The sequence below is a fragment of the Rhinolophus ferrumequinum genome, chromosome 15 (genome assembly GCF_004115265.2).
Source record: "Rhinolophus ferrumequinum isolate MPI-CBG mRhiFer1 chromosome 15, mRhiFer1_v1.p, whole genome shotgun sequence".
Classification (NCBI taxonomy): Eukaryota; Metazoa; Chordata; class Mammalia; order Chiroptera; family Rhinolophidae; genus Rhinolophus; species Rhinolophus ferrumequinum.
The window spans coordinates 36,768,604-36,792,808 of record NC_046298.1 but is presented as its reverse complement, the minus strand read 5'-3'; the positions used below and the strand labels follow the sequence as shown (position 1 = coordinate 36,792,808).

Sequence of the window (24,205 nt, the reverse complement as noted above, 5' to 3'; positions counted from 1 at the left end):
TGAAAAATGTACTAGAGGGAATCAACAGCTAATGAGATGAAGTATAGGATCAAATTAGCAATCTGTAAGACAAGGTAGCCAAGGTCACCCAATCAAAACAGCAAACAGAAAAAAAGAATTCTAAAAATTAGGATAGTTTAAGGAACCTCTGGGACAACATCTAGCATACCAACATTCACATAATAGGGGTCCCAGAAGAAGAGAAGAAGGAATTGAAAACCTATTTGAAGAAATAATGACTGAAAACTTCCCTAATCTGGCAATGGAAATAGACATACAAGTCCAAAAAGGACAGAGAATCCCAAACAATATGAATCCAAATAGGCCCACACGAAGATGCCATAATTAAAATACCAAAAGTTAAAGATAGAGAATCTTAAAAGTAGCAGGAGAAAAATAGTCAAGGACTATCAGCTTTTTCAACAGAAACTTTGCTGGCCAGAGGAGAATAACATGAAATAGTCAAAGTGATGAAAGGCAAAAGTCTACAACCAGGCGTTCCTTTCCTACGGCTGTAGGAGCTCAGACTGCAACTCCCCCTTTCCGCTCCCAGGGCAGGGTCCTCACGGTCCATGCTGGCCGCTTGGGGCCCCCACGGCTCAGACAGCTCCCAGACTGGCCGGCCGACCACCATGGTGGCCCTGAGGCCTATGCAGCTTATCCAGGGAGGCTAACAGTCCCAAAGCTCTGGCATCGGGATGCGAGGGTCCCAGGCCTAAGCCCCCCACCATGGCTGGGCCATCGCTTCCCGCATGAGCTTCAGCTCACTCAAGAGGAAGCAGGCCAAGATGTTCACCATGTGAATCGTCACCATGGACGCCGAGATGGAGTTTAATTGCGAGATGAAGTGGAAAGGGAAGGGCCTATTTGATTTAGTGTGCCAGACCGTGGGGCTTCGGGAATCCTGGTTCTTTGGACTGCAGTACACAATCAAGGACACCGTGGCCTGGCTCAAAATGGACAAGAAGGTGCTGGATCGTGATGTTTCAAAGGAAGAGCCAGTCACCTTTCACTTCCTCGCCAAATTTTATCCTGAGAATGCCGAGCAGGAGCTGATTGAGGAGATCACACAACATTTATTCTTCTGGCAGGTAAAGAAGATTTTAGATGAAAAGATCTGCTGCCCTCCCGAGGCTTCTGTGCTCCTGGCTTCTTACGCCGTCCAGGCTAAGTACGATGACTACGACCTGTCTGTTCACAAGCAGGGATTTTGGGCCCAAGAGGAATTGCTTCCCAAAAGGGTAATAAATCTGTATCAAATGACTCCAGAAATGTGGGAGGAGAGGATTACAACCTGGTACGCAGAACACCGAGGCCGAGCCAGGGATGAAACTGAAATGGAATATTTGAAGGTAGCTCAGGACCTGGAGATGTATGGCGTGAACTACTTTGCAATCCAGAATAAAAAGGGCACAGAGCTGCTTGGAGTGGATGCTCTGGGGCTTCACATCTATGACCCTGAGAACAGGCTGACCCCCAAGATCTCCTTCCCGTGGAATGAAATCCGAAACATCTCATACAGTGACATTGGATAAGAAAATTGATGTCTTCAAGTTTAACTTCTCAAAGCTTCGTGTTAATAAACTGATTCTTCAGCTGTGTATCGGGAACCATGACCTTTTCGTGAGGAGAAGGAAGGCCGATTCTTTGGAAGTTCAGCAGATGAAAGCCCAGGGAGGAGAAAGCTCGTAAGAGATGGAGCAGCAGCGCCTTGCTCGAGAGAAGCAGATGAGGGAGGAGGCTGAACGCACGAGGGACAAGTTGGAGAGGAGGCTGTTGCAGATGAAAGAATAAGCGACAATGGCCAACGAAGCACTCATGCGGTCTGAGGAGACGGCTGACCTGTTGGTGGAAAAGGCCCAAATCACTGAGGAGGAGCCAAAACTCATGGCACAGACGGCCGCAGAGACTGAACAGGAAATGCAATGCATCAAGGCCACGGCCATTCGGACGGAGGAAGAGAAACGCCTGATGGAACAGAAGGTGCTAGAAGCTGAGGTGCTGGCACTGAAGATGGCTGAGGAGTCAGAGAGGAGGGCCGAGGAGGCTGATCAGCTGAAGCAGGACGTGTACAAAGCTCGCGAAGAGCCAAGCAAAAGTCCTGGAATCACCCCCAAGCCCACATACCCATCCGTGAACCCAATTCCAGCATCTTTGCCTCCTGACATACCAAACTTCAACCTCATTGGCGACAGCCTGTCGTTCGACTTCAAGGATACTGACATGAAGCGGCTTTCCGTGGAGATAGAGAAAGAGAAAGTGGAGAAGAGGAAGCATCTGCAGGAGCAGCTCAATAAACTCAAGACTGAGATTGAGGCCCTGAAACTGAAAGAGAGGGAGACGGCCTTGGATATTCTGCATAACGAGAACTCCGACGGGGTTGGCACCAGCAGCAAGCACAATACCATTAAAAAGCTTCAAGCCCAAGGCAGAAGACCTATCTGCATTTGAGCCCTCAAACTCACCTTGCAGAGCGCCAAATCCCAAGTGGCCTTCTTTGAAGAGCTCTAGCAGGTGACTCAGCCACCCCTGGATCTGCCACTTCTGCTGCTCCCAGCACTGGCAAGATGGTTCAGACACCGTGGGAGCCACCTATAGGTGGGCTGGCTGGGAGGTTCCATGGAGCTCTGGACCTTCCCCCAGCTGAGTGGAGAGCCCAACCCCCTTCATGTGCAATTGCCTTGAACTATGGCCCTGCAGAGATTTCTCTCATGGGGTTCTAGTTCTCCAGACCTGAGTCTTTAAATTTCTTAAGAAATATTTGTCTTTCCTCATCAAAAAAAAAGTCTGCAACCAAGATTACCCAGAAAGTCTATCATTTAGAATCAAAAGAGTGATAAAGAATTCCCCAGGCAAGAAAAAACCGTAGAAAGTCATCACCAGCAAATCAGTATCACAAGAAATGTTAAAGGGACTTCTTTAAGTAGAAAAGAAAAAAATCAAAAATGAATAAGAAAATAAAATAGGAAATTAAAAAAAATATCACTGACAAGGGCAAACAATAAAAGCAGTGGATCAACAAAGTGTAAAGCTAACAAAAAGGTTAAAAGAAAAGTTAGAAGCTCCTGTGTAATTACAAAAATAAAGGACAGAAAATAACATGCAAAAGAAGTTTAAAAATGATAAAAACAATGTGGCGGGGTGAATAAAAATTGTAGTGATTTAGAATGTATTCAAACTTAAGATACCATCACGTTAAAATAGAATGCTAAAAACATAAATGGCATACATGAAGGATATGGTAACTACAAACTAAAAATCTATAAGAGCTATGCAATAAATAAAGAGAAAGGAATCCAAACTGCAAAGTTTCTGTTGAAAAAGCTGATAGGGCTGGCCCGGTGGCTCAGGTGGTTGAAGCACCAAGCTCCCAATGCCTAAGTCGCCAGTTGAATTCCCACATGGGCCACTGAGCTGCGCCCTCTAGAAGCGAAGATTATGAAAAACAGCTTTCCCCAGAGCTGGGCTGCTGTGAGTTGCCGTGGGCTACTGTGTGCTGCCATGGACTACCATGTGCTGCCATGAGCGGCTGGCTGACAACTGCCTCAGCTGGGGGAAACACAAGGCTCAAAATACCAGCATGGGTCAGGGAGCTGTGTCCTACACTACTAGACTTAGAAACAATGACTTGAACTGGAGTTGGGGTGGGAGGGAATGGGAGAAAGGGAGGGGGCAGAAAAATAAAAAGCTGATAGTCTTATGGAATCTCTATTGTGCATGACTAACTACTTTTGCTACTTTTAAGTCTCTTTTTGTCTTTAAGTTTTGGCATTTTAATTATGGTGTGTCTTGGTGTGGGCCTGTTTGGGTTCATATAACACTATAGAAACTCATCAGCATACAAGAGAAGAGAACAAAAGAATAAGAAAGAAAGAGAACTACAAAAACAGACAACAATAAAAGCAACAACTACACACCTATCAATAATTACTCTATAGGTAAATGGAATAAATGCATCAAACAAAAGACATAGGGTGGCTGAATGGGTAAAAAACAAGGCCTATATGTATAATGCCTTCAAGAGACCCACTTCAGATTGAAAAACACACACAGACTGAAAATAAAAGGTTAGAAAAAGATGTTTCATGCAAATGGAAATGAATAAAAACGCAGAGGTAGCAATACTTGTATCAGACAAAATAGGCTTTAAAACAAAGGCTGTGACAAGAGACAAAGAAGGGCATTTCATAACGATAAAGGGATTGATCCAACAAGAGGATATAACACATGTAAATATCTATGCACCCAACATAGGGGCACCTAAATAGATAAATATTGATAGACATAAAGGGAAAGGTCAATAGTAATGCAGTAATAGAAGAGGACATTAACACCCCATTGACATTAATGGATAGATCATGCAGACAGAAAACAAGGAAACAGCTTTAAATGACACATTAGACAAGAAGGACTTAATTGATATTTTTAGAATATTTCACCCAAAAGCAACATTTTCCAGGATAGATTACATGTTAGGCCATAAAGCAAGTATTAGTAAATTTAAGAATATTAAAATTATATCTAACATCTTCCCAGATCACAATGGTATGAGACTAGAAATCAATAACAAGAAAAAAGCAAAAACATACAAATACATCAAGGCTAAACTACATGCTATTGAACAATGAATGGGTTAACAACGAGATCAAGGAAGAAGTCAAAGACAGTGAGAAAATTAAAAGGAAAACACAATGATCCAAAAATCTATGGGACACAGCCAAACCACTCCTAAGAGGGAAATTTATAGCAATACATGCCTACCTCAAGAAACAAGAAAAATCTCAAGCAACCTAACCTTCTACCTAAAGGAATTGGAGACAGAAGAAACAAAGCCCAACATTAGTAGAATAAAGGAAATTATAAAGATCAGAGTGGAAATAGATGAAAGAGAGCCGGAAAAACAATAGAAAAGATCAATGAAACCAAGAGTTTGTTATTTGAAAAGATAAACAGAATTGATTAACCTTTAGCCAGTCTCATCAAGAAAAAAACAGAGAGGGCTCAAATAAATAAAATCAGAAATGAAAGAGAAGTGACAACTCACACTACAGAAATACAAGGGATTTTGAGAAAATACAAACAATTATATGCCAGCAAATTGGACAATCTGGAAGACATGGATAAATTCCTAGAAACATCCAAGACTGAGTCAGGTAGAAAAAGAAAATCTGAATAGACCAATAACAACTAACAATCAAATCAGTAATCAAAAAAATTCCTGAACAAAAAAAAGTTCTGGACCAGATGGCTTCACAGGTGAATTTTGCCAAGCACTTGAAGAAGAATTGATACCTATCCTTCTCAAACTAGTCCAAAAAATTGAAGAGGAAGGAAGACTCCCAACTCATGAGACAAGCAGTATCCTGATATCAAAACCAGACAAGGACATTACAAAAAAAATTATAGGCCAATATCCTTGATGAACATAAATGGAAAAAATCCTCAACAAAATACTAGCAAACCGAATTCAGCATATTAACAAGATCATACACCATGATCAAGTGGGATTAATTCCTGGGATGCAAAGTTTGTACAATATCCACAAATCAATTAACATGATATACCCATTAAAAAATGGTAAATACCATATGATCATATCAACAGATGCAGACAAAGCATTTGACAATATCCAACATCTATTAATAATAAACACTCTCAGCAAAGTGGGGTAGAGTGAAAATACCTCAACCTAATAAAGTACATATATGACAAACCCACAGCTAACATCATACTCAACAGTGGAAAGCTGAAAACTTTTCCTTTAAGACCAGGAATAAGACAAGGCTGTCCCCTTTCACCGCTTTTATTCAACTTAGTATTGGAAATTCTAGCCAGAGCAATCAGAAAAGAAAAAGAAATGAAAGGCATCCGTTTGCACCAACATGGATGGACCTAGAGGTTATTGTGCTAAGTGAAATAAGTCAGACAGAAAAAAGACAAATACCACATGACTTCATCTACTGGTGGAATCTAAAAAATACAAAATAAACGAACAAACAAAACAAAAACAAACTCATAGATACAAGGAAATTATTGTTTTTTCCAGATGGGAGGGGTAAAAATGATGAAGGGATTAATAAGTACAATTTGCCAGTTATGAAAATAGTCACAGGGATGTAGAGTACAACATAGGGAATATAGTCAATAATGTTGTAATAACTATGCATGATGTATTAGACTTATTGCAGTGATCACTTTGTGAGGTACATACATGTCTAATCACCATGTTGTACAACTGAAACTAATATATTGTATGTCAACTGTAATTAGAAAATAATTTTTTAAAGGGAGATGTAAAGTTCTTCTCTACATTTGATTTTTACTATGGAACTTTGAAAATTTATAAAAGTAATTCAATTTATTAAGAAATAGAGAGAATTACAGAACAAATTAACTTAGAAAGTAACATTCCTGTGTAACCTTATTCTTCAAGTACAGGCCTATGAATGGTTTAAAATCTCCAGATTTCTTTTTATCTGAGCTTAACAAATCATTACTTTTAGTCTTAACAATTCCAGATCTTTCTCTCTTTAGTGTTTTACAAATTGCTTATAACATTTATGTAGCATTTATGCTGAGTGGCATTCATTATTGTTGTTGCATGTTTTTGACCATCACGAGAATGTCTGAGCTTGAATTAGAGCAACTAACAAACATTAAATTTCTTGTTAAACTTGGCAACAGTGGCAATGAAATCAGTGACATGTTAGTCCAAATTTATGGGGATAATGCCATGAAGAAAATGGCAGTGTACAAATGGATTAAACATTTTTCTGGGGGGAGAGAATGCCTCACTGATGAAGAGAGGTCAGGGCAGTCAGTAACAAGCAGAACAGATGAAAACATTGCAAAAATTCATCAAATTGTGTGTCAAAATCATTGGCTGTCTGCGAGAAGCATAGTAAACATTGATAGAGAAACAGGAAAATCTTAACTGAAAATCTTGGCATGAGAAAGTTGTGTGCAAAAATGGTCCTGAAGGAGCTCACTGATGAACACAAGTAAAGGAGATTCAAAGTTTGCAAGACCTTTTGGAGAGGCAAGACAGTGTTTTTGGGCCATGTTATCACTGGTGACGAAGCATGCATGTACCAATATGACCCTGAAACAAAGCATCAAAGTGCGCAATGTAAGTCAGCCAATTCTCCACAAACCAAAATTTCCATCAGTCCAAATCAAGAGTCAAAACGATGTTGCTAACATTTTTTAATATCAGAAGGAGTATTCATTATGAATTTGTCTCCACTGAACAGTTAACCAAGTTTACTATTTGGAAGTGCTGAAAAGGCTGCATGGAAAAGTTATAAGAAAACAACCTGAACTTTTTACCAACAATTCATGGCTCTTGCATCACGACAATGCACCAGCTCACGCGGCACTGTCTATGAGGGAGTTTCTAGCCAGTAAACAAATAACTGTATTGGCACAACCTTCCTACTCACCTGATCTGGACCCCAATGACTTCTTTCTTTACCTAAGGTTAAAGGAAATATTGAAAGGAAGACATTTTGATGACATTCAGGACATCAAGTGTAATACGATGACAGCTCTGATGGCCATTCCAGAAAGAGTTCCAAAATTGCCTTGAAGAGTGAACTGGGCACTGGCATCAGTACATAGCTTCCCAAGGGGAGTACTTCAAAGTTGACCATAGTGATATTCAGCAATGAGGTATGTAGCTCTTTTTCTAGGATGAGTTTGCAAACGTAATTGTCAGACCTTAATTGTCAGGCCGGAATGTCCCTGCTGCCTTTTCAGCTGCTGTCCCAGCGCTGGAGCTCACAGCCAGTGATTCAGTCAGTGAACAAGTCCACGCTCAGTCCCTTTAAGAGGAGCACCTGGGACTCCAGCCTCCCTCCGTCTCACTCAGCTACCACCCCTGCTGGTTTTCACAACCAGAAATTATGGGACTTCTCTCCCTGGGACTAGAACCCTGGGCTGGGGAGGGGCTGTGACCCCTCGCTCTTCCAAGGGGACCTCTGCACCCGTGATATCCCTCCTGATTTTTAATGGTCACACGCGGGTTTGGGACCAGCCTGTTCTGCATCTCTGCCCCTCCTACCAGTCTTGAGGTGGCTTCTTCAGCGTGTCCTTAGTTATAGGGCTTTGTTCAGCAAAATTTTAGGTGATTCTCAATGATAGTTGTTTTGCAGTTTAGTTGTAATTTTGCTGTGTTCATGAGAAAAGGTAAGCACAGCGTTTACCTACTGTGCCATCTTGACTAGATATCTGCATCCCAAAATTTTTAATATATTGTATTGTCATTCTCATTTGTCTCTCTGCATCTTTCGATCTCTTACTTATTCTTTGTCACAATAGTTGTTCAGTAGCATGTTGTTTAATCTACACATATTTGTGGTTTTTCCACCTTTCTTTTTGTAGTTGATTCTAGTTTCATACTATTGTGGTCAGAGAATAAGCGTGGTATGATTTCAGTCTCCTTAAATTTATTGAGACTAGCATTGTGCCCCCAAATGCAGTCTATCCTTGAGAATGTTCCATGTGCAGTAGGGAAGAATATATATTCTCTTGTTTGGGGATGGAAAGCCCTGTAAATATGAATTATGTCCACTTGGTCTAATGTATCACTGAAGGCCAATATTTCCTTATTGATTTTCTGTTTCAATGATCTATCCATTGTTGTCAATGGGGTATTTACATCCCCTACTGGAACTGTATTTTTGCCAGTTTCTCCCTTTAGGACTGTTAGTACTTGCTCTATATATTGGTGCTCCCAGGCTGGCTGCACATGTATTGAAAAGTGTTTTGTCTTCTTGGCGTATTATCCTTTTTATCATTATAAAATGTCCATTTTTGTCTCTCGTTACCTTTTTTATCTTGAAATCTAGTTTGTCATATATAAGACAACTATATCTGCTTATGTCTGGAAGCCATTTGCTTGGAGTATCACCTTCCACCCCTTCACTTGAGTCTATGTTTGTCTTTGTAGCTGAGGTGAGTCTTCTGAAGGCAACATATAGTTGAGTCTTGTTTTTTCATCCCTTCCACTGTTCTGTGCTTTTAACTGGTGAGTTTAGAACATTAACATTTAGAGTGATTATTGATCTATGAGGACTTCCTATGGCCACTTTATCTTTTGTTCTGTGCTTGCTCTGTGTCTCCATTGTTTCTTTTCCCTTGTGTTTCTGTCTTTTATTTTACTTTTGGGGTATGCTATGATTTTTCCCCCCTCCATTTCCTATTTTTTATGATATGTGTCTCAATTCTAGATTTATGTTTTTTTTGGGTTTTTTAGTTTCAGTCTCTTTAGTGAAGTATTCCCTCTGTTCATTGATTTTATTCCTGAGTTCATTGAACTGCCTTTCTGAGTTTTCTTGTATCTTGTGACTTTTTTAGAACTGCAATTTTGAATTCTCTGTCATTTAAATCACATATTTCCATGTCTTTTAGTTTATTTTCTGGAGCCTTTTCATTTTTTTTCTGAGCTACCTTGTTACCTTGGTTATTCATAGTACTTCATGGATTATTTCTCTGCCTGGGCATTTGAGAGATTGAAATCTTTCTGTTTTGCTTTTAACCACTTAGCAGGTTGATAAGTAGAAGTCTTTCTTTTGTTTTTCAGTAGATGGTGCTATAGTGCAAGTTTGTTTCCTCTTACCTGGTCTAGTTTGACTTCTGGGATCTCTGTGGGGTGGTGTCACCTTTGCCATGTAAAATGCCCCATATTCCCTAGGGAGGTGGGTATCCCCTGTATGACTGGATTGCGTGGTCTCAGAGCATGGACAATGGGGCTCGGTACCTGTGAGTTCCTGGCACTGTTTCCCTGCGACCAGAAGTCACTAGCTGTGCCACACTATCTGAGGTGGCCCAGCTGCCTCTACTGGGTTCTACTGATGGGTAGAGGAAGGGTGAATAGGAGGAGGCATGTTCTTGGGCCTGTAGCTTTGTTTTTTTCCTACTAGGTTTAACTGCAATGAGTAGAGGCCACTTAGGCTGGAATGCTGCTTCTGCCCCTTCTTGACCTGCCAAGGGAGGGTTATAATGCTGGGCAGACTATGGGACAGTTGGGGGAGTGGATTCATGCTTCTGCAGCTATAGTTCGCTGGTGATGGTGGATGCTCAACCACAGCCACCACACTTTTCCTTTTTAAATATTGAGGTGTAATTTACATATAGTAAAATATAAAAATCTTAAGTATGCATCAAATGTATATAACTGTGTATCTACCACCCAGATCAAGAGATAGAATATTTCTATGCCCTCAGAAAGCTCCTTGGCTCCTTCCTAAACAGTGACTACTGTCCCCTTCTGAGGTACTCACTCTCCTGACTTCCATCTCCCTACATTCACCTTGCTTGTTTTAGGACCTCATATAAGTGGAATCATACAATGTCTTTGGTATCTGGCTTCATTTGCTCAGATATTGTGAGATTAATCCATGTTGTGTGTTGCAGTAGTTTGTTTCTTTTTATTGCTGAGTAAGGGTACCACAGTTTGTTTATACAATCACCTGTTGATGAATAGTTGTGTTGTTTCCAGTTTGAGACTATTACAAATAAAGCTATCATGAACATTTGGGTACAAGTCTTTGTCTAGATCTTTGTTTTAATTTCTCTTAGATAGATACTTAGCAGTGGATTGGCTGGGTCCTATAGAAGGTATATGTTTATGAAAATGTGCTTAATTTTTGGTGCTGTTAATTCAGTCTTAGTAGTTTCATTTTTCTTGGCTTGGCAAGCCATGAAAAATTAGTTGCAGTGGCAATTTATACTGATAATTTTGTGTAACAACAAATATAGGTGAAGATCAGCTGAGGCTTTATTTAGGCAGAGTACCAGTGTAAAATCCAGAACAAGCTTCAGCAGCTGTTGCTGGGACATAATTAATGACTGTTTTAGTGTTCCCAGAAAACCAGTTGCTATTCCTCCTCCAACTAAATTGAATAACTGACAGCAACAGGAGCAGCGATTTTCTGTAAAACCCAAAATATAGTCTCTGTTAAATGAGGTTGGCAGAGGACTATACTATGTGTCCCATTCCAAAGTTGTTTCTTACCATTGATGATATATGTGCATACAAAGTCAGACAATTAAGTTCGTGAACTTGTTGCAACGATGTTGCTAACCTTTTTTTTTTTTTAAATATCAGAGGGATTACCCAGTATGAATTTGTACCAACTGGACAAACAGTTAACCAACTTTACTATTTGGAAGTGCTGAAAAGGCTGCGTGAAAAAGTTAGACGACCTGAACTTTTCGCCAACAATTCATGGCTCTTGCATCACAACAACGCACCAGCTCACACAGCACTGACGTTTTTAGCCAATAAACAAATAACTGTATTGGATCTCCTTCCCTGTTCATCTGATCTGGCTCCCAATGACTTCTTTCTTTACGTAAAGATAAAGAAAATATTGAAAGGAAGACATTTTGATGACATCCAGGACATCAAGGGCAATACGATGACAGCTCTGATGACCATTCCAGAAAAAGAGTTCCAAAATTGTTTTGAAGGGTGGACTAGGTGCTGGGGTCAGTGCATAGCTTCCCAAGGGGTGTACTTCGAAGGTGACTGTAGTGATATTCAGCAATGAGGTATGTAGCACTTTTTCTAGGATGAGTTTGTGAACTTAATTGTCTGACTTCGTACTTCTTGAAAACATTTTGTGCTCCTTGCACCACTGAACGGGGTGGGGGAGGGGCAGTTAATCTATTGACTTTTCCAGCTTCTATCAGCTACCTGTATTCCTTGGCTCATGGCACCTTATTCCATCTTCAGAGTACATCATTCCAACCTCTACTTCTGTCTTCACATCATCCTCTCTGACTGATCCTCTTGTCTTCCTCTTATAGGGACTTCATGATTACATTAGGCCTACTCAGATATTCCAAGATAATCTCATCTCAAAAGCTCCTTAATTTAAGTATATCTGTAAAGTCTCATTTAGCCATGTAAAATAACATAGTCATTCACAGGTCCTGGGAATTAGGACTTGGATATCTTGGGAGGGGGGAAGCATTATTCTGTCTACCAGTTATCCTACTGGCATCATTTATTATATGTTTTTTCTTTTTTCTCCTTTAATTTGTTCATGCAATGAATTTTGTCACTGGATTTCTTAATGTTCTTCCATTAAGGAATCTTTGACAAAGTCACTGTACAAATTTTATACTACATTGTTGAAATCATCCTTTTATTTGGAATTTTTGCATCTGTAATCAATCACAAATGTTAAAGTAATTAAGCAAGGAAGCCATCAAATCGAAGTGGTTCTAATGCCTCCGTTCCATACATAAGCAAACCAAAATCTAACCCAGTCAGTGACTCAAATTGGAGAAAATAAAACTTAAGAACAACCAGTCACAAACAGCCAACTTAGCTTATCCAAACAAGGCAAGTGCTTAAGTTATCACCAAATAATTACTGTGCTTTGCTTCTCAGTCTTCTCCATAAAAATCTCTCCGCAGAAATCCCTCCAGTAGCTCCTGTTTGTGGATCGCTCCTAACCACTTCAGTTTAACTCTGCCCAACTCAAATCTCTGTAGGCTCAGATAAACTCTTGAAAATTGTAACATGCCTCAGTTTATCTTTTAACACAAATGATACTTTTCTTTTGGCGTCTTTATCAGATTTTATACTAGTTAGACAAAATTAATTAGAGAGCATTCCATTTTTTCCTAGGATCTGAATAAATTGCATAATCATTATTAGTGCAAAAATTAGCTAAAACTCAGTTATAACCGCCTACAATCTTTAAAATAGTGCACATTTTAAAATACATTTAAATTTTATTATGGTTATTGTTCTGTTCAAGTTTTCTACTCCTTACTAGAAATTAATAATTTAATTTTACTAGAAAATCTACAATTACCTCTACTGTGGTTATAGAGTTGAACAGTTGAACATAACAGCCTCAAAATTCTTTTAAACTGTATGTCTGTGGTTTAACCCCTGATTTCTAAGGTTTTTGTTTTGATTTAATTTTTTGTTTTGTTTTGTTATTGTTTATCAATATTGTGTTTCATTTATCTTTTAGAACCAGATTGTGAATTTTTAAAAATCTGGTCCACTTTTTTGTTTTCTAGCTCATCAATTTCAGAGTCTATATTTACTCATTTTATATTTAACGTTATTTAATAAGTAATGTTTCATGAGAAGGACATACTAATGGCCAAAATATAAGAGAATACTCTTAAAGTCCAAAGAAAAAATATCACAATTATACTCCTAGAAATTAACTACTGTTAACAAATGTTAGTGTAGCTTTCCAGATATCTTATCAAGTGTATTTATGTACTTATAAAAAGTTTGAAAACAGTATTACGTAGCATATGATGTTTAATATTGGTACTCCCTTATTTCCACTCTGGACCCAGGGTTGTCCTCCTTCAACCCCCAGTCCCTTCTTAGACCAGACTCAAGACTGTCAGCCTTCAGTCTCTCCTCCGTCCCATTCCCTACTCTCAAAGCTGGGACTACATTTCCCGGAAGCCTCCAGGGTGGAACCAGCCGCTCCCCCTTGTCCCTGTGGCCCCCGCCGCCGGAATTTTGCTGAAAAGCCCGGACTTCTGACTGCATTCTTACGGTGTTCCTGACTGAGGACGAACGCTTCTCGGCGGCGCCCGGGACTGAGGAATGAATTAGTAATTCTCAGCCGAAAGTCGAGCACCTAGCTACACCAGGATTGCGAGGCGCCAAGGGATGAACTGCTCAGGTCCCGGAGGGCTCCTAGGTCGTGATGTGGCGGGAAGTCGTCCTCTCCTGGTCCCGCGCTGAGAGCGCGGCTCCTTGTGGAAAGAACTCTGTGGACATTCTGCTTCCTGGCTTTTAACTATAGATCTTAGAGGTCTCTGCGCATCTCCCAGTATGGGGCGAGGACTGTTGCAGACGGGTTAGCTTTGGGTACTCGGGACATCCTGGGAGAGGACCGCCCTGCCCTTTCCCCAGCTGTGGGCTACATACCTCAGAGGCCTCCACGGTCTACAACCTGTTCTTACCCCTCAGCAGCCACCTGTTGCTCCCTGGACCTGTCGCCTCGCCCAGGTCTTCGGAGGATGCTCAGGCGCGCTGGCGACCAGCACTGACTTTCGTTGAAGGCCGGCAACACGACGCGCCTGGACGGAGTAGACTGTCGTGTCGGCCAGGCTCCAGCTGGATTTGTCCTCCTCTGGACTACATTTCCCTGAGAGCTCCGCGACATGTGCCACTTCCAGCCGGAGTTGGCTGGCCCTTGTTGAGTCGGAGGGAGTTCGGACGCAAAGGGTCAGCGCGTCCCGGGCGGCGGAGCTCACTGGTTTGGGGTGGATTCGATCAGAGTGGAGTGCGACGACCCGGGAGAAGTGGACGGTGAGGACCCCCGGCGCCTGGACTGTCTGAGTCTTAAATATGGGTGGCCGTTGGGCACGTCCTGGCTGCGCGCCCACGCTTGAAAAATAAAGGACGACGGGGAGGGTGGGGGTGTTGAGGCCGCGTGTGCTGCCTGGGGGGAAGGGGAGTCAGCGCGCTTCTATTGGGGGTGGATGTGGTTTCAGGGTGGCGTGGGAGCAGACTGGAGGTGTATGGAGGTCATGGGTATCGCAGCTGTGTGTCCTCCTGGCTGGGCCCGGGATGTGGATTGTGCGCCCAACGTCCAGTGCTGGATGGCGGGTGCCTGCGGGGCCGTGGTGGGCGCTATCCAGGCGGGACTCTGTGGCCCTGTGGGCCGCGTGGCCGTCTCTGCCTTCGGGGTTAGAACTGGGGAGGGCACCCTCTTTGTACATTCTTGGTAGACGCGGGGTGGGGTTGGCCCGTGGATGGGTGTGGGGCGTCTGCCTCAGACCCCGATTGTGTTTTGAGTCTTTGTAGTTCCCTTTGCCCTCTCGAGCCCAGCGGAAGCGGACAAACCGCCAAACCGCCGCCATTCGCTCTCCAGCACTATGAATGGCGTTCGCCCGGAGGCTATTTCTGCTGTCCAGCGGGTTTTTAGAGCTTGGGGCTAGGAGCCCCTCCTACTTCTACTTTTTCTTCTTTTACACTATGGTCGCAGGAGATCCAGTCCCATAGAGAACCGAGGCGAAGCTCTGACAGATGGATCCACTTAGGCTGTGTCTTGGAGCCACAGATCTGGGCTCAGTTTGAGACTGGGCCTGAAAGAACTTTTATGGAGTTCTTTCAGGCTTTTATGGAGGACGGAGGCCACAGTCTGAGATTCTATCCCAGGACTCCCATAGGGGCCCCTAAGGTCACCTGCTCTTCTTTGTGATGTTGGAAGAGGATGGCGGGAGTTGCAGGCTTCTTTGGCTTTGGGCTCCCGCTTAGTGCCTGGGGTGGGGCAGGGATTTGTTCTGACTTGGCCCCCTCCGTGCTCCAGGGAAGGACCGTTGTCTCCTAGTTTTTTAATCTTTTTTCACCTTTTCTGTTGTCTAAGAATCCAGAAGAGGAGGAGAGAAGAGCCACAGTGCATCAAAAGTCATGGCGGAGGTAAGTTGTCAGTGACACTTTCTTCTTGGAAAGGGCTTCTTGGTTTTCATAATGCCATCCTATTTCAGAATTCCATCCAAAATATTTACAGTAGTGATTTGGAGAAAGGTGAAGAGAGGAGGAAACTACATTTATGGAGCAGTGTTCCTAAACCAGACAGGAGCCTAAAACAGGGCTTTCTGCTTTGTATACATTGTCTCATCTGATCTAGAATTTGTTTCCCTGGATTTTGTTCATTCCCAGAAACAGTCTTGACAGAATGTGCCTCAGTGATTTGGCAGGGAAGTTAAAGAACAGACTAAGGTTACTGACTTCAGTCTAATTTCTAATAACCTGGGGCACCTGCCTGCCCTCGTGAGGGCTAGATATGTTTTCCCCAAGATAGAAATAATAATTTCTCTCTTTCTAATGATTAAAGTAATATAGGGTTCTTGCAAAAATTTCAAAACGAAAAGGTTATTAAAGTTTGTCACCCATGGTCCCACCATCTAGAGGTAGTCACTATTAATATTTTCAACTTATTTTGTCTGCATATATGTTTAGGTATGTAATTTGTTTTCACAATGGGATCGTGTTACTGATACAAGCAACTAACTTATTGTGTGTTTGCTATAAGCCAGTTGTAGTTTGAAATTCTTTACGTGTATTACCTATCTTGTTGAATCCACCTAACAACCCTATAAGACAGGTCTGATTATATTTCGTTAATTCTATGATACACTTCTTTTATCACATTTTAAATTCTCTGAAATCAGGATGGGTTTTACAATTTCTGGTAAGTCATAGTTTCATTAATGGCATTTTTTTGTTTCCTGGTATATAGTGGTGGCTTTACAATCACTGGCATCTCAGGAATTGATGAAATGTGCCATTATTCTAAGTTGACAGAGGAAATAGATTCTATTAAGCCACTTGCCCCAATATTACATATTAATAAATGGTACAACTGGAATTTCTAAATTACCTACTGGTTTCCTTTTCCCGCTTGTCAAAGAGTGTTATCGTCTTGATTTATTTTAAACAAATTTATATGTTAAGCATATTTTCTCTTTGTCATTTATAAGTTGTTTTAAAAATATTTTTCACAATCTATGTTATCTGTTTTTTCAGATTTCAGTTTTCCAACACGGTTTTCTTCCCTTTATGTACTGCCAGAAGGTTTTCCCTACTATAAGAATAAAAAAGTCACTCATTTTCCAAAAGTACTTTTGACTTTTGTCCAAACAATTTAATGTTTAAGGTATCTGGTGTGAGATACGACCAGAGAATGTTGGTTGTAAAATTCCTAATTTGGGGTATTTATTTAGACTTTTTTTTTTTTATGACTTTGGCATAAACAATTTTAAAGAATGGCATGCTATTTATAGTATGTTCAGGGTTATTTTCCTAGATGTGTCTGAGTGTGGCTCTTCATTAATTCTGGCCAGTCAGTTCTCAAGAATTCCTTTCTTTCTAAAGACTAAGAAATATTCTTTGTATTCAGGATTAATCTGTTTCTTCGTTTGTCTTTGACTTTTCTTCTGAATTCTATGAGAACTTGAATTTATCTTCCCATTCCCATCCTGGCCAGAACCTTCCTAAGATTCTAGAAGAGGTCAACACCCTCCCCATTCATTCTCAGCACGTTTTGGTAAAGAAGTAACTCCAGCTCCTCTCGCCCTTCAACCCTGACTGTCCATTTCTCCCTCTATTTCCTCCTCCCCTTGGAGTGGTGATTGCCCTTCCTCTGTGTTAATGAGAGGCTATGCACCATTATAAAAGGGCAAAGCCTTACCCTATTTCTGCTATTTATTAGCTCTGTGACCATGGGCTTCCTCACAACTTCCTCTCTATAATGTGGTCTACAAGGTTTGGGGAGTATGATGGTAATGGAAATTCACCTGAATGTGCACCTAAACTGGCAACCTGGAGGTCCCCCAACTCCTACCTCCTGGTCTTCCCAACATTCAGTGAGGTGCCAAACGTTATTACTTCTGTCTCCTTCCTGCCCTACAACCTTACTCCATTGTCTGTGTTCCAGATCAGACCTCTGTGGGAGTGGATAGCACACTGACCTTGTAAGAGGGCTCCCTGGCTCTGCTTTTACTCCTTGCCAATAAAATAGTCCAGTCACGTGACTTCTTTTATTCAGTGAATCCTTGTTACTTTCAGGATAAAGCTCCAACTCTCTCACGTTCATTGTACAAGGTGTGACAATTAAGTTTGCGAACTTGTTGCAATGATGTTACTAACCTTTTTTGATATCAGAGGGATTACTCATTATGAATTTATACCAATGGACAAACAGCTAACCAAGTTTACTATTTGGAATTGCTGAAAAGGCTGTGTGAAAAAGTTAGACGACCTGAACTTTTCACCAACGTTTCATGGCCCTTGCATCACAACAGTGTACCAGCTCACACAGCACTGTCTGTGAGGGAGTTTTTAGCCAGTAAACAAATACCTGTATTGGAACACGCTCCCTACTCACCTGATCTGGCCCCCAATTACTTCTTTCTTTACCTGAAGATAAAGGAAATATTGAAAGGAAGACATTTTGATGACATTTAGGACATCAAGGGTAATATGATGACAGCTCTGATGGCCATTCCAGAAAAAGCGTTCCAGAATTGCTTTGAAGGGTGGACTAGGAGCTGGGGTCGGTGCATAGCTTCCCAAAGGGAATACTTGGAAGGTGACTGTGGTGATATTCAGCAATGAGGTATGTGGCACTTTTCCTAGGATAAGTTCATGAACTTAATTGTCAGACCTCACAAACCAGTAAGTTTCTTAACTTACAAATTTTAACTTAGTTTCTCAACTTACCAGTGTCTAAAACTAAAGAACACTTATATGCTCTTACTGAATAGAATATTATAAGAAACTAGGATATTCCAACTGATCAAACAGCTTATATTGTTGTCAGATATTTTTCCTCCATCATTTTTTTTAACCCATAAACATTTTTATTGTTTTATGTTTTTCAAAGTTAGCTTATGTTATCCACATATTTACTACCACTTTCTTCATTCACCATTCTTATATCTCAAACTCTCTACCTGGGATAATTTTCCTTCAGATTGAAGTACATAGACACACTTTGGTGACTATCCGGAGTTTATTTTTGTTTTTTGAAAATGTCTTTATTTGGTCTTATTTGTGAAAGATAATTTTCTTTGCGCTGACTGAGATTCTGCTGTCTTCTGGTTTACATTGTTGCTATTGAATAATCAGTCATCTGTCTAGCAGACTATTATTCTTTTGCAGACAATCTGTCTTTAGTTTCAAATTGCTTTTAACATATTCTATTTGTTTTTAATACTCTGCAGTTTTGATATGATTGTCTAGCATTGCTTTTTATTTATATTCTTTTTGAGACTCACTGGGCTTCTGAATAATGCTTTGTTTGCCAGTTCTGAAAATTTCTATCATTATGTCTTCATTTACTGCCGTTTCTCAGTTTTCTTTTTCTTCCTTCCAGAACTCTAGTTTGATATCTCTTAAACCTTCTCACTTTATTTCTTAACTTCTCTTATACTTTTCCACATTGTCTGTCTTGATAGCATTCTGCATAATCTATTTTTATATCTTTCAGTCCAGTAATTTTTCTCTTCAGAGATATTTATTCCAGCCATTGTATAACTTAAAAAATTATGTGTTTTATTCTAGAAGTTTGAATTTTTTTTTTAATTGCGGAATACTGGGGAACTATGTTTTTCCAGGACTCATCATCTCCATGTCAAGTCGTTTTCAATCTAGTTGTGGGGGGCACAGCTCAGCTCCAAGTCAAGTTGTTGTTTTCAGTCTAGTTGTGGAGGGTGCAGCTCACTAGCCCATGTGGGAATCAAACTGGTGACCTTGGTGTTATGAGCACTCTAACCACCGAGCCAACCTGCCACCCAGTTTGGTTTTATTTTCCCCCCACTCCAGTTCAAGCCATTGTTTCTCACTCTAGTTGTGTAGGACACAGCTCCCTGGCCCATGCCGGTATTATGAGCCTTGCGCTCCCCCCAGCTGAGGCAGTCGGTCGCCAGTCGTCGGTCGGCCGCTCACAGCAGTTCACGGCAGCTCTTGCCGCCTGCCGACCACTCACGATGCTGCCTGCCACTCACACTGGCTGCCAGCTGCTCTTGGCAGAACACGGTAGCCCACGGCAGCCCTCAGCAGCTCACACCAACCCTCAGCTGCTCACGGCAGCCCAGCTCCAGGAAGAGCCGTTGTTCACAATCTTAGCTATAGAGGGCGCAGCTCACTGGCCCATGTGGGAATCGATCCGACAACCTTGGCGTTAGGAGTACGGCTATCCAACCACCTGAGCCACCAGGCTGGCCCCAGGCCGCTCAGTTTTAATTTTTTTATTTTAAATCTGCCTTTCATTTTGTGGAGTTTTATTTCTTACCATCTTACTTCCCTTTTTAAAAAATATATTAAATATTTGTTTTATATTTTTGGCATTATTTTTGTAATATGTGGATCTTTGTATATGTGACTTATATTCCTGACTCTGAGATCATGGAATTATGCCTCTTTGCATGTTTCATTTTTATTTACTTTTTTATTTAGGGGAAATTCACATAACATAGTTAACTATTTTCTAGGGTAGAGTTCAGTGGCATTTACTACATTCACAATGTTATTTTGTGTTATTATTTTTTTTTTAATAGAAGAGCATTCTTTTTTTTTTTTTTTTTTTTTTTAGATTTTATTGGGGAAGGGGAACAGGACTTTATTGGGGAACAGTGTGTACTTCCAAGACTTTTTTCCAAGTCAAATGTTGTCCTTTCAATCTTAGTTGTGGAGGGTGCCGTTCAGCTTCAAGTTGTTGTCCTTTCAGTCTTAGTTGTGGAGGGCGCAGCTCAGCTCCAGGTTCAGTTGCCAGTTGCTAGTTGCAGGGGACACAGCCCACCATTCCTTGCGGGAGTCGAACTGGCAACCTTGTGGTTGAGAGGACGCACCCCAACCAACTGAGCCATCCAGGAGCTCAGCGGCAGCTCAGCTCAAGGTGCCGTGTTCAATCTTAGTTGCAGGGGGCGGAGCCCACCATCCCTTGCGGGAGTTGAACCGGCAACCTTATGGTTGAGAGGACACACTCCAGCCAACTGAACCAACTGAGCCATCTGGGAGCTCAGTGGCAGCTCAGCTCAAGGTACCATGTTCAATCTTAGTTGCAGGGGGCGCTGCCCACCACCCCTTGCGGGACTCGAGGAATCGAACTGGCAACTTTGTGGTCGAGAGCCCGCACTCCAACCAACTGAGACATCTGGGAGGTGGCTCAGCTCAAGGTGCCATGTTCAATCTTAGTTGCAGGGAACAGAGCCCACCATCCCTTGCGGGACTCGAGGAGTTGAACTGGCAACCTTGTGGTTGAGAGCCCACTGGCCCATGTGGGAATCGAACCGGCAGACTTCGGAGTTAGGAGCATGGAGCTCCAACCGCCTGAGTCACCGGGCCGGCCCCCATATTGTGTTATTTTTGACTCTTGGGTGATTTTCCTTGGAATTTTACCCATGGATTCGTGAGTCATGGTTGAAGGTTTTTCCTCTAGAATAGGATTGTTTGCTTCTGCCAACAGTAGTGCCAAACCAGAACCACCTTAAAGTAGATTCATAAATGGTAAGTTTTTTAGCTTCCCCTTAGTAATGTGAATGTAAGCCACAGACATGTGGGAGGGCTGAGTTGTGGTTACAGTTCCTCGGGGGAGAATGTTTCCCTTCCACCAACTGCCAGGGTTCAAGTCAGGCCATCTTCCTTGTAGCCCTGAGAATAGGAGTGCTACTTCTTCCAAGGACAAACTTACAGCTGTCTGCAGTGTAAGTGGCATTTTCATTAGATCCCAAATACAGATCATGCATTAGTCACAGAAGAATCTTCTCTGCTCACCAATTGTGCCAGGCTTACTCATCTCTCTAGACTTCCCAGCTGTTTGCCTTTTCTGCACCCTGCTCTGGGCCAGTTCAACATTCCTGGACCATAACAAGAGCAAAGGGAATAGGCCGAGCAGGAGGGTGCCTGCGTGAAGCTCTGACACCGTACACTGAGCATCTGGAGAACAAGCATCTCCCTGTCTCAGACCAGCCTTGATTTTTGAGTAGTTAAGTAACTGTCTGGTGCCATGCAGCCAGCAAATCATGGGGCTGGGATTCACACACAGGCATTCTGGCCCTAAAGTTGTGTTCTTTGTCACAATACTATACAGCTTCATAAATGGTTGCCATAGAATCCTCAGTTTACGTTAGAATGATCTCAGAATTACATAAAATTTTCATTGTTGTGTAAAGCTGCCAATATTCTAGTGGATTGGTGGCAGGTTTCCTTCTGTTTCCACTGGAATACCCTTAATCTAGTCATTACTCAACATTAATTGAACTATGTGCTGGTGATTGGTTATATTATGGTGAGTGAAATAAGTATTATGCTAGTTCTAGGAGAAATTATACCAATAAATAAACTGATGAACAAATATGTAATTCCAGAATTGCAGAAAAGATTATAAGGGTAAAGAACAGAGTACTTGACAGAAAAATTAAGATATTTAGGATGAGAGAAGCTGGCCATGCCAAGATCTTGGAGCAGAGCATTCATGGGAGATGAAACATTTCCTGAAAGGGTCTAAGATAAGCAAGTAGTTAGCATGATATAGGAGTCGAATGGAGGCCAGTATCGTGGGTGCACGGTGAGTGAAGGTGAGAGCATCTTAAAATGAAGGTGAATTTGGTACTGGCGCCCTGGGTTCTTGTAGTCTTCCAGGATGGAAATAAGGAGAGATCGCCAGAAACCATTATCGACAAAGAGAAAGTTTTATTAAGCTTGTGCACAAGAAAACCTACACCATGAAAAGGAAGAAACAGGTTATTCCCTGAGGGAAGCTGGGACAGGGCTTCTAAAGGGAGCTAGGCTGGGGAAAAAGCTATGTATGTCTGAGCATGTAAAGGCAGAGGTTTCTTGTCACCTGAGCAGTGTGGCTACTTGTTTTCTCATGTGTGGCATGTCTCATTAACATGTTAAATCCCCACCCCTGAGTGTGATTTTTAGCATTATAATGAAGAAAAGGTCACACAGGGGCACTTTTGATCCTGACTTTGGCTTAATGCTGATTAGTCTCCCTAGGGCAGGTATGCTTGGGGAATTTATCTAAGTATTAGCAGCTATTTATTCAACTCCACTGACTGGACAGCAGGAAGTTGCCTCCCTGTCCCTTACCCCCCTGAGAGATTTTATCCTCCTTAATATTAAGAGATACAGGCTGACAGTCTCTTCTTCTGAAGCTACTTCATGCTGACAGAAGGGCATTGTCGGGACCCAAAACCCGGAAGGAATAAAAATCTCTCACAGCCTGATAAGGGGTCAGTATGATCTTGAGTCTGGTGACTCAGTTGGGACTGGCTGGGACCCCGGCATGACCATCAGCTTTACATGATACTGTCGAAGCCTGGAAGATACAAACTTAACAAGATTAAAGAGGCAAGGACCAAAAAGTAATAAAAGTAAGATAGCTGCCAGGTCCCAGGAGGGGAAGGAGCCAAGTGATATTTGGTAGGTACCCCTTAATGGAGTCCCATATAGTTTGAGTGGTGGAGTTATTAAGATTTTGTGGCCTTTTGGCCTGGTCTAGAATCTTCTTTGTGTTTTCTTTAATCTGTCCACTGGTATTTACATACAAGGTTGGACAATTAAGTTGGCAAACTCATCCTAGAAAAAGTGCTACAGACCTCATTGCTGAATATCACTACGGTCACCTTCAAAGTACTCCCCTTGGGAAGCTACACACTGATGCCAATGCCTAGTCCACCCTTTAAAACAATTTTGGAACTCTTTCTGGAATAGCCATCAGAACTGTCGTCGTATTACCCTTCATGTCCTGAACGTCATCAAAATGTCTTCCTTTCAATATTTCCTTTATCTTCAGGTAAAGAAAGAAGTCACTGGGGGCCAGATCAGGTGAGTAGGGAGGGTGTTCCAATACAGTTATTTGTTTACTGGCTAAAAACTCCCTCACAGACAGTGCCCTGTGAGCTGGTGCATTGTCGTGATACAAGGGCCATGAATTGTTGGCGAAAAGTTCAGGTCGTCTAACGTTTTCACGCAGCCTTTTCAGCACTTCCAAAAGTAAACTTGGTTAACTGTTTGTCCAGTTGGTACAAATTCATAATGAATAATCCCTCTGGTATCAAAACAGGTTAGCAACATCGTTTCAACAAGTTCGTGAACTTAATTGTCAGACCTTATATGTATGTGGATTTCTGTTTCTCCTCTCTTTCATTGAATGCATTTTTTTATTTTGGAAGATTTGAACAGTGGATTTCTTTTCCCTGGAAATTCCTACTTCCCTGAGCCCCTCAAGGAACTTGCTCGCCAGTTCTTCCCATTCCAGTGAATGATGCTCCCACAGGCTGCTATCCCATAAGTACTCTGTTCTCCAAGTGTTTGGGATTCATTTTGCAAACCACTTAGCGTTTCTTAAGTGCATATCCTTCCACCAGGAGTACTGCTGGAGTGGGGAAACCAACCCTTGTTGGAAATTGTGTACCTGTTTTGTTAGAGCTGTGATTTGATGAAGTGGAGATGGGTGGTTAAGGGGGATCCCATGTTGCAAACTTGGGTTTTTCAATTAGACAAGAAGGTAATTGTTGATTTGTCACAGTCTCAGTATTTGCCCATATCTCTAGCTCTCTGAGATTTTTAGTACTCGGGATATGATAGATTTAGTGCATGGAGTTAAGTGTTATTCCAAGGAATCCGTGCCAGGTAGACACCAATACATGAGTCCATTTTGATCTTGTGTATTGTATGTTCTTCTTGGGTCAC

The 24,205-nt window shown here is 41.7% G+C and overlaps 2 protein-coding genes across 2 annotated transcripts in view; both read left to right on the top strand.

Moving 5' to 3' along the window:
- Positions 1-24,205, top strand: part of LOC117035347 (uncharacterized) — a 62,894-nt gene that overhangs the window by 30,101 nt on the left and 8,588 nt on the right. The window contains exons 7-12 of the mRNA XM_033129240.1: positions 519-799; positions 924-1,521; positions 1,814-2,379; positions 13,800-14,097; positions 14,201-14,308; positions 15,369-15,421. Coding sequence (XP_032985131.1) covers positions 519-799; positions 924-1,521; positions 1,814-2,379; positions 13,800-14,097; positions 14,201-14,308; positions 15,369-15,421 — 1,904 coding nt within the window. The remainder of the gene's footprint in view (positions 1-518; positions 800-923; positions 1,522-1,813; positions 2,380-13,799; positions 14,098-14,200; positions 14,309-15,368; positions 15,422-24,205) is intronic.
- Positions 798-2,547, top strand: LOC117034961 (merlin-like). Its single transcript, XM_033128501.1, is given in 2 exon segments — positions 798-1,525; positions 1,527-2,547. Coding segments are annotated over 2 exon segments (1,638 nt in total). The 5' UTR covers positions 798-812; the 3' UTR covers positions 2,452-2,547.